Source organism: Pygoscelis adeliae, unplaced genomic scaffold, assembly GCF_000699105.1.
Source record: "Pygoscelis adeliae isolate BGI_AS28 unplaced genomic scaffold, ASM69910v1 Scaffold270, whole genome shotgun sequence".
NCBI lineage: Eukaryota > Metazoa > Chordata > Aves > Sphenisciformes > Spheniscidae > Pygoscelis > Pygoscelis adeliae.
Window position 1 is genome coordinate 188,290 of NW_008823916.1, and position 15,988 is coordinate 204,277.

The window sequence follows — 15,988 nt, forward strand, 5'->3', positions numbered from 1 at the left end:
AAAAGATTTCAAGTAGCCTCTGCAAAACATAAGATAAAATTTTAATCTACTTTACAGGGAAGTTGGAAGGGATTAATTAAGCAGTTAATGATTAATCTAAGCTTTATGTTAGTGCAAAGTACTGAGCAAATCTATTCATAAGGAAATGATGAAAGTAATTACCTTTCAGAACTGAGAATCTGAAGAAGTGTCATGCAAAACTATACTGGAAGCACTGGAGAAAGTTCAAAACACTTTAGAGTTGAGGAAATTGTACATTCGAAGTGGAATTAGTGATGTAGCCTAGCTGCAATATTAAAGATCAATATTCCTACCCACAGGTATAAACTGGTCCTCCCTAGCTTAAGAAGTTTTGAAGAGCTCTCTGTTTTTACTTCCAAAAATACATTTTTTCTCCCATCTGACTTTCATTTTTCTGTTGTGATTTTTTTTGTTTGTTTGGGTTTTTTTGTTTCAATTCAGCCTGCGGCTTCAGCTTTCCCTAAAAAGGAGCTGCAGGGGAGTGACAGTACAGAAGAAGGATAACAGCACAGAGATCGCACCCTGACATGCGCCCACAAAGCCAAGGTCCAGCGAGGTCACCAGCTGCTGTCAGGGATCTACAGTAAAAAGGCACCAAAGAAAGTTTTGTGCTCTTTAGTGTAATCCACCAGCTTGATGTCACTAACGTTGACCATTAGCTTGTCTCCTACTTCTAAGGAGACCACAGCACCCAGATAAATGGGCTGGAACCAGCTGTTTCCCTTTTCACTGAGGGTCTTGGTGCCGGTCAGCAGCTGGGTGGGCTCAGGGTAGCTGTCAGTGACTTTGGTGATGATCTCAGTGACAGAATTTGTTTTACTGTAACTTTCAATGGGCCCTCGGAACGTGACCTGAGCATAGACATAGTAGTCCCCAGACACAGGTATCACCAGTGCGTTGCTGGAATAACTCAGTTTGTTCTTGGTAAAGGCCAAGCCTCGTTTGTCTTCCCACTGCAGGATGGGCAGATGGTTTCCCACGGTGTTGGTGAGATCTTGTTTCTTCACTGTGGGGAGAAGAGATGGGTTAGTTTGCTACAGGCGGGGATATGCTGCTGAATGCAACATGAGATCTCTACTCTAAAGGGCGAGAAATTTAAATAGGGTATTCAAAATGCTAGGACAGAAATGTTCTTATTTTACAGCTTGAAAACTGAGGCAAAATTGGCTGCAGGTCAACTGTCCAGTGATATTTTTGGAGGGTGTCCATAGGGCATCCAGATCTGAGCAATTGGGAGTGAAAGCCAAGGATGTTTTTTAAGACCTGGGCCAGCCCAGGCTGCCTGAAGGGGTAGGCTGTGACTATTGTTGCGGGCCAGATCCTGAACGATGAGACTGTCCTTCCTAAAGGCTGAGTCTCATGGCACTGTGGAGCAATACAGATGGCTTTACCCTGCAGATCCGGGGAGCTATCTTGCCTATTTACAGAGTATAAATCTTGTCCGTAAGTGAAACCAGTGCTGGGGCAGCTGTACACATGGGTACCATGCCTGTACCTAATAGTTTGGGAGAGTAATAAGAAATACTAAAGCATCATTTTCCTCCGTAGAGATGGATTGCAATTACGTCTTGTAGACAGACACTACTGTGCTTGCAAAAGTTTCACAATGATCAGCATGATCTATCACCAAGCACTGAGACACTTGAACGCCTCTTCCTGCCAAGTTGCTTCTGAAGGATGTTAGGGTTTGTTAGCCCTTGTGTCAAGCTTTTCTTCCTGAGTATTCACAATGAAATCTTTTGCTGTAGAATTGCCTTTGGTTTACCAGTGTCATTTGATTGTACCAAAACCTCAGAAGACCCCACTGTGCTTCAAGAGGCCCAATTCCAAAGCAACACATTATATTTAAAAAAAAAAAAAAAAGTTGAGATAAAAATTGTCTTGAAATGCTTTGCTGGAACGAAACATTAAGCTTGGTGTTAGCCTCAGCTTTCCTCCAGACTTTTTCCCAGTCTTGTGGTTAGCTGATTACACGCAGAGCTCTAATCCAGATCCCAACGTTAGTCTGATCGAAGCCAAGGATGCTCCCCAGGCTGCAGGGATCTCAGGGGAAGAATCGGGGAACTGCTGCCCTGTTCCCTTTGCCTCTCCTCCACCATTTTAATTTCTCTCACACGACAGCCAGGAGAATGAGCCCTAGCACTTATTCATTTTTCTGCAGGGAAGTGAAAGAGTTTTCTCTGTTCTTTCATGACTGCCACATAAAATTGTTGTGGTAAAACAGAAGCTGAGGCAGTGAAAAGGAAGAAGATAAAAATCAGATTCTGCCAGGTATTAAAATGATCCTGGAAAGTTAATGTTAAATGCTGAGAAAGACTGAGGCAACTGATTTCCAGCAAATGAGACCTTTTTCATGAGCTTGAGTTAATGTTTAAAGTTGACTTTGATTTAGTATTCGGGGAAGGGCTGTGTGTGCATGGGCAGGGAGGCAAACTGAATGCAGGTAAAGGAAAGCTTTGAAATTCTCTTGGCAATAACCATTAGGTTTATCCTGGGAGAAATGAGATTCAGAAAAACTGATGTGCTCAGCTCCCAGTGGCATCTGTTTCCCTCTCTTTTCTAGCAACAAATAATCCGTAAGGAGACAAGAAGGTGTTAGGAGTGCAATTCTTGCATATTCTCTGAGTAGCACAACAAAATAATGGCTCTTTTTCAGACTGCCTGTCAGCGCTGCTGAAGTATCAAATCTTTCTGACCTTTTCCCCAGGAGGCAAAGTACACGAGGAGAGTATTTCTGTGTGGGAGAGCGATAGACAGTGATCGTGATAGCAAGCCAAGCTAAATTACTGAAGTATTATAAGGACTATGAGGCTTAGAGCCAATGGAGCTTTGCCTGATACAGAGAGAGAGGAATAAAAGAAAATGAAAGTACTCATGGTCTGCCTTCATCCTCATCTACCTCTCGGGTGTCTAGGGACTGGTCTGAGTCCTGGCATAAAACTAAAGTAGCATTTGGGTCACTCTAAGGTTTACAAGAGCTTGGAGTAATACCTCTCAGATATCAGTTGGTAGCAGATGAAATCTTGTTTGGGATGGGAAGGACCAGAAAAGATCAGAATATTTCCAGAAAATGCCCTGGGCTCTTTTCCATCTTGGGAATTTTTTGGAAAAACTAAAGAGAAGCTGCATGTGAAATATTCTTTTCTGTGTACAATGATGCATTTAAAATGTCAATGGCACTCAATTCTTCAATGTTTTTTATAACTAACAGGCATCTCAAATGAAGTACATGATTTCATAACTTCTAGAATTAGGCAACTCTAACTTTTACAGCTATAACCTCCCTTTTAGGTTAAAGCTCACTCTATTGATGCTCTCTATTTTCAAGTTAATTAATTTTCCCCATGCTTTCAATACAGGTCAAGAGGAAAAATGCTTGTTCAAGTGCCTTTGAATACAGTATATCTCGTTTTCTAGCAGCAGTTGTACTTTGTACTTGTCATTTATTTATTTCATAATTATATGGAACTATACTTCCTGCAAATATACATATTCTGCTAATTCTTGAATTAAATAAAATCCGCTTTTAATAAGGGATCATTGCTACAGTTCCTTCAACTTTCCCATCCCCTATAAAATTTTGGCATCCCTTACATGTGAAATTACTTCTCCTTTCCAAAATCCCTTTTGGTTTAGTCCCTCGCTGGAGAATCCCTGTTGCTTGGCAGCTTTTGGGTACATTTTGTGGCATATTGCTGAACTTGTGGGGTTTCTACAATTCTTAGCCCTCACCGGTGTGAGAGCCTGATACCAAACACTGTACTCTGAGGCCAGACCCCTGGTCTCAGCAAGAGATTAGAGTCTGAGTCTCCTGTTGTTATAGTAAAGCCCTTGTACAGCATGTACTGCAAAATCCCGTGGCTGCAGGGTCTCTGTTGCTCAAGATCATGCCCTGGGAGTTTAATAACTGCCCTTAAAAGGTCATTACTTCCAACTATCAAGTGGAACCAGGAAGTGATTTTCTACTCAGATTTAGTGGAGTGCTCGGATACCATTGCAGCACGATAAGCGTGAGCCAGGTACTTGATGGGGTTTCTGCAACATAGTTCTCCAGCCGTGCCACAGGCTGGTGACAAGAAGGAATAGGCACTGGTCTGCATCTTGACCCAAAGTGCAACCAAATAAGTCAGAGAGGGGATCATGGCATGGTGCAGTCAGCACCAAATATACATTAGTGCACAGGAGGCAATGGGGATGGAGAAGAGTCCTAGCTAGATATTCACATGGATCATGCCATTCTTCACTAGCTATAGCTACCCTGGGAGAGGAGACCTTGATGCCAGTTTGGATAAGTTCAAAACGTTCAGTGTGTGTTAAAAAGGCCAAGAGCAGGTGGAAAATTCATCATTAAGGAACAGAGACCAAAACATCGAGTCATTCTGTTACTGCTAATTCAGTGGTGCATTCCCATGAAATTACTGTGGCTAGTTCTCATTCCTCTCATTCCTTTGCTCTCACCTTCAGAATATATGTGCCTAAAACTAGAAAAAGACAGAGAGAACAGAGGTCTGGAAGAGATTTCCTACAAGTGAGAGTTTGTAGTCTACACCTTCACTTTGAAGAAGGTACCTGAGGTGGGGGAATGTAACAAAGGTTGGAAGAATAATTATTCCTTTTTCACTTTCTATTCATGAGTCATGGTTTCTGAGAAGAGAAGACCAGGGTGGTACCCAAGAAATTATTATGCAGCAAGTTTAAAATAACAGGAAATATTTTCTGACTGCAATGCACTGTTAAGCTGGGGAACTCATTGCCACAGGGTACAGCACCAAAAATATGCTTGGGCTCAAAAAAGGCCAAAGATAAGTTCATGGAAATTAGGTTCCCTGATGGCTACATAGCACAGCAGCCTGCATGTAGCCTTTTTGCACAGAAAAGGAGCAATAAAATCTCCTTAGCTTTTTCCTTTTCATGTACCTTGCTATGGCCAACAGTGACTGCCTTGAAACGGCAGGTTGAAGAGGACGGGCACCAGCCTGAGGAGAATGCTCAGGAATGACTATGAAGGAATTTTTGCAAATGGGGGGCCTGAGGAAATTTGAAGAAAACTGTTGGGTGCTTCCCTGCAGCAACTGGGCTTTTATGCAACCCAGGGAAGGTCCCGTCAGCAGAGCAGTGCTTCGGCTGCTCTTCTGAGTCAGCTGCACCGGGACCCTCTGGGTCTCTCTGCCATGGGGGCACCCAGGGGAAACAGAGAGACTTACACTAGCAGACATGGTCCTTTTGCTCTTGCACACTTGCACTTAAGCAAAGATGTGATTTTGAACAAGGACAGATCAGTTTTGGAGCTCTTGCAACCTATGTGCAAAAGAGGATGGTACCAAGGATGTGCATTAGGGAGGAGTTTGTGGATTAGGGAAAGTAACCTCTACTGGGAAAGAAATCAGCCCTGAAATACTGATTGGTTTAACCCTGTAAGTGAATGTGTGAAGCATCATGCCACTTCTTGCATGCTTCAAGTTACTGAAATGCTCCCCTGGGACAACACGCAGGGTGTTGGGGAAGCCTTTGCAGTGAGATGTATTTTTGAGAGGTATAAATTGCTTTAGGTCAGAGCAGCTGGAGAGCCTTTCAGCACTCAACTCCATCCACATGGGAACCAGCCATGAACTGTTTCCTCTTCTCTGGTAATACCTAATTTTTCCAGGTGGGTGGAGCTGGTGAGCATGGGGGAGGACTCAGGACAGTGTTCTTGGTGTGATGACAGCTACACCTTCAAGGCTGAGGTGGTGAGATGGTGGCCTTGCAAATGCTGGCAGCCCCTCGGAAATGTATGGCAGCCCATCCTGTGATAGGGCTTTGCGATAGCACCTTCCTAACACAAGATAAGGGTTTGGAGGGGTTCAGCTGGGCATTACCCTTCCCTCACTTGCTCTGACACATGTTAGAGATGATCTCCCTGAAAACAGGGGGTGATTTGATGGCAATATGGTGTGTGTGGCCTGAGTCAGGCCTTGCAGAAAAATAAGGTTTAAAACTGGTCTTATTTGACCTGATTTGGCTCCAAAACGGGTAGTTCTTCCCAATTCACTGCTCCATGAGGGCTCACTTGAGCTCTTACCCCTGCCTTTTCTAGGGGATTCAGCAGATCTCTAAGATACCAGGTACCTGTTTAAGTTCAGTTACAAGAGCTGCTCACTCAATGAAAGAAACGGCTTGGAAAAGTGGCAACATTTCTGTCAGCTACCTCCTTTGTGGGCCTTTTTCTACAAACACAGGCTGCAGTCAATCGGTCATGAGCAACAAGGCAAAGCTGATGATTATTTTCCCCATGTTTCCTGCAACACCTGATCCTATCAGATCCATATCAACTAAGATTATTGCACTGCAACATCTGCTGTAATACCCACGGGAAACGCTTCATTTTTGAACCAGCATTACCTGTCAGGTGTGCTCTTGGCTTTTCTGCACTGGAAAGTGTATCTGTAACTGAGGGGAAAAAAAAAAGTGCGTAAGGATGTTTGCTGCTATTCAAGTCAATGAGATGTGAGCAGTGATCGATGCCACCGAGGAAACGTGTGCAACCCCTTTCCATTCCTGCATACGTTTGAGTCAGGAGTTATTTGCCACGATTGTTTATTGACACCGTTGAGCTAATAAAATCTCTTTGCAAATGAGTGAGCTTGTCAGGCCTGTTGCGGTGTTGACAGGGCACATCATGGCCACGTCATAAATTGCTGGAGGGTGAACCGAGGGGAGGTGTGGTGAACACAGATGAAAGCATGGTGTGCATGGGCTCCCAAACCCATGCTTTTGCATGTTCAGGCAGTTATACCAATCTCAGAGAGCTGCTGGGGAGGTCTGTGCCTGCACTAGAGGGAGCGAGCTTGCACAGCCCCGGGGTTAGAAATGCTCGCGCTGTCACTATGGCCCCAGTTATCTCCCTGCATCTTGTCACACAGGTTTGCCTCTGTCTGCCCTGGCTTGTTTGCCTCAGGAGGGATTTGGGTGGTGAGAGCGGAGGGCAGGTGGGGAGGCATCTGCCAGCAGCGTACTGCAGCAGCAATTGCAAAACCTCGGTAAACAAAGGTGTTCGGGATGGGGTAAAGGACTGGCAAACTTACCAGTATCTACTGCCCGTTGCTTCAGAAAGCGAGAGCCCCTTTCTTCTGTGACCTGCAGGAGAGATTTACAAGCAGTTAGCTCAGGGTTGCAGGGTGTACAGTACCTCCACAGAGGGTCTTGTTTGCGTTATCCCAGAAAATGGAATATGCTGCAGTAATACTATCGAGTTCAGCTAGAGCTTTTATGTAAAAGGACAAGCCCTGACAAGGTTTTGCTTCATGGCAAAGAGTTTTCTGCTGTTTGTTTGAAACTGCCTGCATCTCTGAAAGGGTGCCAGGGACAGGACCTGGGCTCCTGTGGTGGCTGCTGTGTTAAACTCCAGTCTTGTTCAGAGGCTGGACAAGCCCTTGGCATAACTAGGAGGGGACTGGCAGAGTGGCCAGTGTGAATTAGCCATCACTAACCCTCCTTTGGGGTGGTACCTCCACGCAGCACTGCTGGAGCACCTCTGCTGCTTAGAGACTCTCCTGTCCCTCAATCTGTGCAGAGCAAGGAGAGCAATGTGAGTGATTCTTCCCTGTCTCAAGACTCAGCAGGCCTGAGCCTTTTTAGGTGCAAAGGTTCATCCATAATGCCAGCAAAGAGACTGATTGAGGTGTATCAGCTACACCGGCTTTTCTTTCTGCATCTGTGTTATTTCAGACTGTAAGTCTGTTGCTTAGGACTGTCTTGAATGTTGGGTAGCCTCCTTGGAAGACGGAAAAGAGCTGAGCAGGTCTGAGTGTGCAGCTGGCAGAGGGTGAGCTCTGTGGCACACTGACACTCCACCGAGGGAAAGCAGGGTTATTCACGTTTCCTTGCCTCTTACGTTTTGTTCCAGAGCTGAACACTCATAACACATCCCTGTGCCAACACGCATTTGCATGGCAGCAGGGCATGGCCCTGGGCCGTGCCAAGTGGTTCTGACATTTAGGTTGAGCAGTTCAAAGGGAAGCTGCTGTCTGCCTGCCACATGTCTAGCAGGGCTGGCACTTCTGAATCACACTTGGGCATGGCTGGTGGCTTCTCGCCAAGCACCAGTCCTCTTATGGCAGCCTGCAAAGCAGCACGGCTCCTAACCGGAGGATGCTGCGGGATGCTGACTCTGAATCCAGCCTCCCTGGGGTGTGAGGAGCATCCCTTATGCTTTCCCCAGGGCACAGTTCATTGCGGGTCTATGCCAACAGTGTGGTTGCAGAAAGCAGACAGTCTGGGTTTTACAGCCAGCTCAGGGTTGACTATCAGGGCTGTCAGGAACCTCTGTCATGCAACATCTGTCAGGAGCACGTTGGTGTGGTATGGTGTGTTTTATGGACAGCTACAACAAACACAGTGAATAGAGCAAACTGCCACTGATCAGCTTGCAGCTAAGGATTTGGTGCATGTTCCTTAATAAACAGGCTGAAATAGTATCAGCACATAGATGTTGAAGCTATCTCCTGGTGGTTGTGTCTCACACAACTTCAAATACTGCAGAAGAAGTAGAAAATAGATAATTTATATTGGCTGGGGGAAGAAGAGTGTTTGTGGGAGAAGAGTTAGGCTGCCTGGGTTTGGGGACTGCTAGCTACTCTAGTAAGCCCAAAGGTATTTTAATGTTTTACTAGCAGTAAACATCCATGTGCTCCTGCAGAAAACCATAATTTCTAAAATAGTTGCTCCAGTGTGTTCCCAGCCACAGCAGTCCGCTGCTCTGTGGGAAATGTCATCTAGAAGAGAGGGTGGTGCGAAAGCTTAGTGTGTGGCTGTCAGAGAGAATTGGTGGTGTGCTGTCAATGAGATGTCTGAGCTGTTCATTATGACTAATGACTTTCTCCAACATCCTGCCTGCTTGCTGTGGTGTCTAAACATGACTGTATTTTTGACGTGACACAGAGTCATAGCCAGGTGACGTTGTCCTTCCCCTGGTGGGCAGCACAAGATCGGTGTGGAGGATTTCCTTCAAACACTTGCCCTTGCTTTTGGCCAGATGTATACGCCTGAGTATATTTAGAGCATTATTTATGTGACACTTCCTACATATTTATCAAGTGACATATTTTCTAATGATTCTAAGTACTGCAATGAGCTACAAATCAATCACAAACCTACATTTAATCATGTAACTTCAGTGGGACTGTTCACATATTTAGAGCGTAACTTCTGCTGTTAGTAGTAGCGTAACTACTTTATATAAACTCGGATGTTGCAATACAGAGGTGATGGGAAAGTGGGAAGAATATCAAGAAGAATTCTGCTTCTTTATAAAAAATAACAAAATGGTTTTGACTAAAAACTGGGGAGAAGCTTTTCATGCAACCTCAATTTACTTATTTTCAAAGAAGGCCAAATAGAAACTGCAGGTGCAGAAGCTGCATTCATAGATGCTAAAGGACAGTGTGATGCAGTAGATAGAGCAGGGTGCTGCAAGGTGTGAAATTATTCTGCTGCTTGGCAATTGTAGGGGGTTTTATTTTCCTAATTGTGCTATTTGATAAGGATACAAGTCTAAACCTCCTATAGAAAATATTTTAGCACTAGACAATGCTACATAACGGCCAGGTATTAGTAATATTTGTCCTAAATAGGCACTGATGTTGTACGTTGATGGTGTAGATGAGGTGGTAAGGGAGAGCTAAACACCATGAGACAATAGAGAGATCATTTATACAATTAGTGTTTTTCTCTCTTTTCCTTTCTTGCTTAGCTGTGATTCTGAAAAAGTCACAGCATGGCTTCAATTTTCCCTTTGGTTACTGTGGAGAGACTAACCAGCACTGAGTGATGTTGAAAATCCCACCTTATAGCTGACTTGCAGACAAACGATGTCTTGGACAGCCAGCTCTAATTACCCTGAAGACTGCCGTGTGCAAAACACTTCTATATTTGTTTGATACCAAGAATGTCCAAAAGCCCCAGTGCATTTATATCCATATGTTGCTAAAGCCAAAAAGAAAGGCTGAACATCCCCTGTTCACGCGCTTTTCCTCTTGCACCTCAAGGAAGGACCAGGGGTATCCGATAGAGAACTGCAGGGGAAAAGCAGCTTGGCACCGCAGGCAGAGAGATTAATAAGCAGAATATCCCCAGCACCTTCATCCACTCCATTTTTAGCACAAGACGCTATTTTACGGGCAGGGTCTCTGCAGGTCATACACGGTACATACACCCACAATTTTGCTAGCTCCAGAGATGCTGCATGGCCTCGGCTGGGCACTTTTGGTAGGGTCCTGTCCTGTGCCAGTAAAAACTGGTTTCAGTGGGAGTATTTCAGTTGGACTATAATGCCCACTGTAAGCATGTACCCAGGGCATGTACTCACTTGCCCACGAGGACCATGTGCATCAAGCAGCAATGGCCAGTCAGGAGTTTTGCTGCTGCTGGCTTTTGGAAGTGGAATCCCACACACCTGGGCCTAGATGCAATGCTCACTGCTCCTCCCCAGGCATTTCTCCTTCCCTACAGATCAGGAAGCCATTTCAGGTTCTCTCTCCCATTTGGGCAGGCCATTAGGGCTTCTGGCTCTGCACGAATTACGGTTCTGGCAGTCCTTCTCTGAGCTTTGTTGCTAGCTTTCTGGCTTCATCCCTTTAGGTGGGATCCAGGTGGAGCTGCTAGGACTTCAGAGTCCCTCCTGTACTGCAACAGCTCCCTTCTCCATTGCAAGGCTGACATGGCACACAGGTTCATATGCAACCTTTCGGACAGGTTTTGGAATTTCCCTTTACACTGCTTGTGGTCCTGCCATGCCAAGTATGCCATGAAAAAAAGCCCAAGTACCAACATCTCCAGGCCACAGGACTTGATGCTCTGCTTTACTGGGCTAGCTAAGCGGGTTGCTAAGGCAGCCAGAGATGCTCTCCTGGCTGCTATGCTGTTCCTTTGGTAGATTTGTGTACTCAGACTGAAACTTGGCTTCCCTTTGGGGAAGGACACACAGCAGTCCTGGCCCTTCCTCTGGAAGGGCACCACTAGAGCCTTTTATAGATTTTCTGCTAATAACCCAAGCCATGTGTTATTGCTTAAAGAACCCTATTTCCTCACCTCACTCTGTCTTGAAGCACGAAAGAAAGTGATTTCTATTTCCAAAAGGGAAGCAGTGTAGTGAGCCTTGAAGGTGCCCAAGGAAACCATCATCAGACTTGAATTATTCATGCAAAATGCAGTATACCATGAGAGAGAACCGGCAACTCACACATGTTGCTGTAATGACATAACTTGCCCTGCTTTTTCCCAAAAGGGACGTTTCTAGAGGAAAAGGTGGGTTTGTATCCCTTCAGAGGCAGAGTGTGACACCATGTGCACCCACACAGAAGCAGAGATGAATAAACTGCCTCACCCCGCAGCCAAATCAAAGAGGCACACCCGTGTTGCACAAACCTTCCCCGGCTCCCCTTGTCCTCCTGCTTGCTCCAGGAAGGACTGGCTCAGGAATTTACTACATCTGCTTCTCACCTGCTCAGCTGCCAAGTCCCTCCCTCCTCCCAGGACTGTCCCCAGTGCAGGAGAAGTTGGTAATCTGGGATGTGTGGGCTGAGCTCTGGTCTTGGGGTAATGAAAGGACTCCTCCTGTGGGCTCACTGCTGCAAGGGTCAGCAAGTGAACACGCATCTGGTGCAAACTCGAGTCTGCCCACTTGCTCCCAGTACACCCAGGGCATCCGCACACCACAACCAGTGCCACAAAGAGCTCTGGCAGCCGCGTCTGATCCCAGCCTAGTCCTTCTGATTCGGGTTATCAACAGGGCTCATGAGGAAGGCATCCTTTAGCAATCCAGTTCTAACATGTCAAATGCAGAAGGAAATGCACAAAGACGTTTTCCTGGGAGCCTTTATGCCCAGAAACATTCCCATGGACTGAAACAGGCTACAGCTGCGCTGAGCCGCAGAACTGAGCACCTCGGCTCATCCCATGACACAGCTCTTCGGGGAATTAACAGAAAGCTACACAGGCAGAAAAATCCACCCATCTGTGCTCTGTTGCTGGACAACACTAGCAATACAGTCAGTCACCAGTGGAGTGAATGAAAAATTCAGAAAATGCAGGATCCAGCTGAACTGTAGCTAGGTGCTCCACCCACTGGGCTTGGCACAAAGGCAGCGGGCAGCCGGCCAGCCCTGACGATTTTTCTCTTCCTCACTGGGACTTGCAGAGGCTGTAACTCATCTGATTACCTCATTACATCACCGTGGGAATACTACGCGCTAATAATTCAGTGCATATGCATGGAAATACACACTAGTGTAGCCCAGGCTAGAGCAAATCTAATGGCTTACATTGCGCTTTTCCTCTTAAGAAGCCAAACCCAGTCACAAAAATACTTTTCTGCACTAATTCTGCCAACAGAGTCAAGCGCCAGGAACACATTAGTCCAATCAAACAGGCTAATGTTTTATTATTATTTCACTCTAAGATAGTTTCAGGAACTGAACTGTTCTGCTTTGTACAACCTCACAGGACACAAACAAAGAGCAATGCAGCTGAGACTGTCCAAAGTGCCGCTTCACTCCGTGTGCACTCGCTCTAGCTGGCCTAAATAGCAGTAACAGGGTCAGTGCGGTAAAATGCACTTTCGCGTGCGCAAGAAATCGGCAAATTTAACAGCCTGAGGTACGGCGCAGGGCTGACGCATCTCCTTTCAGCTGTGCATGAAGGTATAAACAGATAACGTGGAAGATGCTGCACGCAGAAGCTGGCATCGCTTGGGTGTGAGACTCCGGCTGTGCAGACTTGAGGTCAAATGGGGGCCAGCACGTCTCTGTGCAGCCGAGAGCGTGCACGTGCGCAGCCATGGGTACCGCTGTCACACTCTCTAAACATCCGTAGGCTAAATGTGTTCAAGGTTAGAAATCTGCCTTCGAGGCCACTTGCTAAGACTGCTTTCTTTTGCTATTCCTAAGTGAGCGTATAACAAGTAGGCTAATTAGTTGGGGAATTTCAGACCTGAAGCTAAAATTTAAACCTTAATTCTTCAGACCTATGTGCATATATGCATCCTTCTAGCAGGACACACACAAGCTGAAATCATAGTCTACCATGGAAATTGGCACTTGTTTGCAGTCTGGCACGAGAAGGAGTGCCAGAAGTGGGACAGCATAGAAGAGCATTAGAAGCAGCCACACCAGCAAGCTTGTATCGCTAGGAACAAAGTGAGTTTAGCTGTCTGTCAAAGAACAGCTGAGAAGATCCCTGGATCTAGAGAAAGTTTTGATGGGGAGTAAAAAATGAGATGCAAAATTTAGGGTCAGACTCCTTAATTGTCTCAAATCATATCTCTGCAGGAGTTTGCATTGATAATATATGAGAGCTATAGCTGTCTGCCCAGTGATGGATGACAGGCACTGACCCACTGACATCAGCAGTGCGGTCAGCAGATATTTGCTAAAATAAGACACTGCGAGGGGAAGTCTCAGAGTTAACCCGAAAGAAGGGAGGAAAATGAGCCATAGTGTCAAAATCTGTCTGAAATCAGTGGAGAGACACTGATTTCCATCAACTAGTGATTCTTACGCATTTCCTGCAGCAAGTCAATAAAAGTTTTAAAGTTGTGCGTTGTACTGTGACCTTAGTGAAGTTAAGACAGAAGGAACAGGAACCGTTAGTTGAAAAGACCAAACAATAATACGATTTATCCCAGGCAGATTTGCTCTGCGTAAGGAAGAAGGAATGTAACAGCGAGTTTCTCATGTTCCCTTAAACATGAGACACATAAGGTGAATAAAAGAACCAAACAAACCCAACCCTGGAGACACAGGACACGGCACTCTCCTCCTTGCAGGGTGGCAGGACAGAAATCAGCCATCAGTCTCTTACCTGGCCAGTGCAGGAGCTGGGGGCTCTGAGGTTTCCAACCAGCAGGTAGGCAGTGGGCAACGCCAGGACCAGCACGGAGAGCAGGCACAGCAGCACTGCGCACCGTATCCTCCTCAAATCCTCCCTGAGATGCATCCTGGAGGCTTGGTTGGTTCCAGGAGCCGCCTCCTCCAGGGTTATCTCGACCACGCGGTCCATGCCAGCACCTGGCACACGAGCTGCTGCTGTTCCTGGATGGGAACTGGGAACGGCAAAGTCTCTTCTGGTGTCTGCCTTGCATGGAGACCCCCATTAAATAAGTGCTGCCCTGAGTGTGGGAAGGGACCGACACACACACACCCTCCCTCCCAAGGAATGCACCGCCTACAATAGAAACCTAGCTCAGGGAAAAGAAACCTAGACCAGGTAAAGAGAGCACTGTGGCTCCCCGAGGTGCCTGCTGCATGCCTCCATCTGGCTTTTTTCCCCCCTCGCTGTGCAGAAGGAAGCTAGGAAAGTCCCAGTGGGTGGAACCAGGATAAACCCTGCTGCTGGGCTGGATAAGCTTGAAAGCTTTTCCGCATGGCAAAGGGAACATGAAACCAACGGGAGTGAAAGTGAGAAGCAGGGGGAGAGCGAGAGCGAGCCGCAGAAGCGAGCAGGCGGCATGTGCCGTCCTGGAGCCCAGCAGTTTCAGCACAGCCCTGGGAGAAAAGGGAAGAGTCTTTTTGGGGAGGCGAGAGTATTGCAAATGACCCTAAAGAAAGGGTCTGATTCTTTGAAATGTTGCTTCATTCCTACATTTTAGCAGAATTTGCAAGTGGGCTGCAGGTTGCCCAATATACCTTTTGCACCAAACAGTACAGGGTCAGGCGTAAAATAGGGTGTTTAGCTGTTGTGGGGTTCATCTTCCCCAAACTCGTTTTCATTGTGCTTTCACAGGAGCCCGTTATCATTACTTGGAAAAGCTGTGACTTTATTGCACTTGGGAAAAATTTATGTCATCTTACTTTATTGATAGCTACTATCTCTGATTAAAACGGCTACCTATTGGCAACCTCAGGAGCTGCTCAGCAACTGATTTAGGAGAAACAAGCTCAGACGGCAACCGATGTCCAGCTGGAATGGGCTCCCTTCTCCCAGGGAAGGCTAGCTGCATGCTCGCTCCCTGCCACACAGCAGCAACCCACCCTCCCTGCACTGGCCTTTGCAGGAGCCCTCAGTGGAGATGTTGCTATGTAGACTTATCCAGATTGTTGAAATTGGAATTTTTTTCCCTGGGAAAACACGGTTCTCATCAAAACTGAAACTTTCTTTGATTTATACACACACGCACGCTGGTGTGCAGAAGCTTCTTTTTCCCTGGGTAGAGAAACAGGGTGGAAACTTACTTATTTTTTAGTGAGAGAGCAAGAAGGTTTGGTTTCCCCCACCTCCCCATGAAAAATATTTCAGATTTGTGTTATTGCAAAATAATATCAAAGAAAGAAAAATATTTTCTCATGTCCCATCTGTCTGCAACCCCACCCCACTCAATAAAAATTCAGCCAGCTCTTATCACGTGCACTTCAATAACACTGCTAGAAATCTTCCTGTTACAATTGTCCGGTGCAGCTCTTGATACATTAGAAAGCTAAAAGTCATTCTCTGAGCAGAACGTCCAATTAGTGAGGATGACTGAGGCTGTCGGCAGCGGGGATGGGGATCCTTGCCAGCAGACCGGCCAGGGACTAGGCCAGGGCAAGAGAGAGAAAGTGTGAAGGGGAAAGCAAGAAATAGTGAAAATCAGTATGGTTTAAGGGAGACAGGACAAGAGAGCTGGTAAAGCACCAAAGGACGTGTGCTCTAATCCGAGCCAAGCCACATAACTCCGCTGTGACTTTAGGTTAGTTAGGTCATTTCCTTCTTTAATTCATCGTTTGTTTTCATTTAGGCTGTAACATCTTGAGGACGAGGACTACTCACTGTTTTTACAGCACCTAGAACTCATTTCATGGCAAGTGTGGCTCCATTTATCATAAATTTAAATAACAGAATGGGTGGGAAGGTTCTGCTAAAATCAGTAGAAAGAAAAATCATATTTCTGTGGAAGTGCTGTGTAGAGATGTGATTTTCTTTTTTTTTTTCTTTTGCTGGGGTCCTAGTTATTTAT

General features: G+C 46.0%; 1 protein-coding gene across 1 annotated transcript; it reads right to left on the bottom strand.

Annotated features, from left to right (window-relative positions):
- Positions 1-599: 599 nt before the first annotated feature.
- Positions 600-14,055, bottom strand: TNFSF15 (tumor necrosis factor (ligand) superfamily, member 15). Its single transcript, XM_009319257.1, has 4 exons — positions 13,858-14,055; positions 7,086-7,137; positions 6,403-6,450; positions 600-1,027 (listed from the first exon to the last, which is right to left on the bottom strand). The coding sequence occupies exons 1-4, from the start codon at positions 14,053-14,055 to the stop codon at positions 600-602; spliced, it is 726 nt and encodes a 241-aa protein (XP_009317532.1).
- Between the last annotated feature and the right edge of the window lie 1,933 nt (positions 14,056-15,988).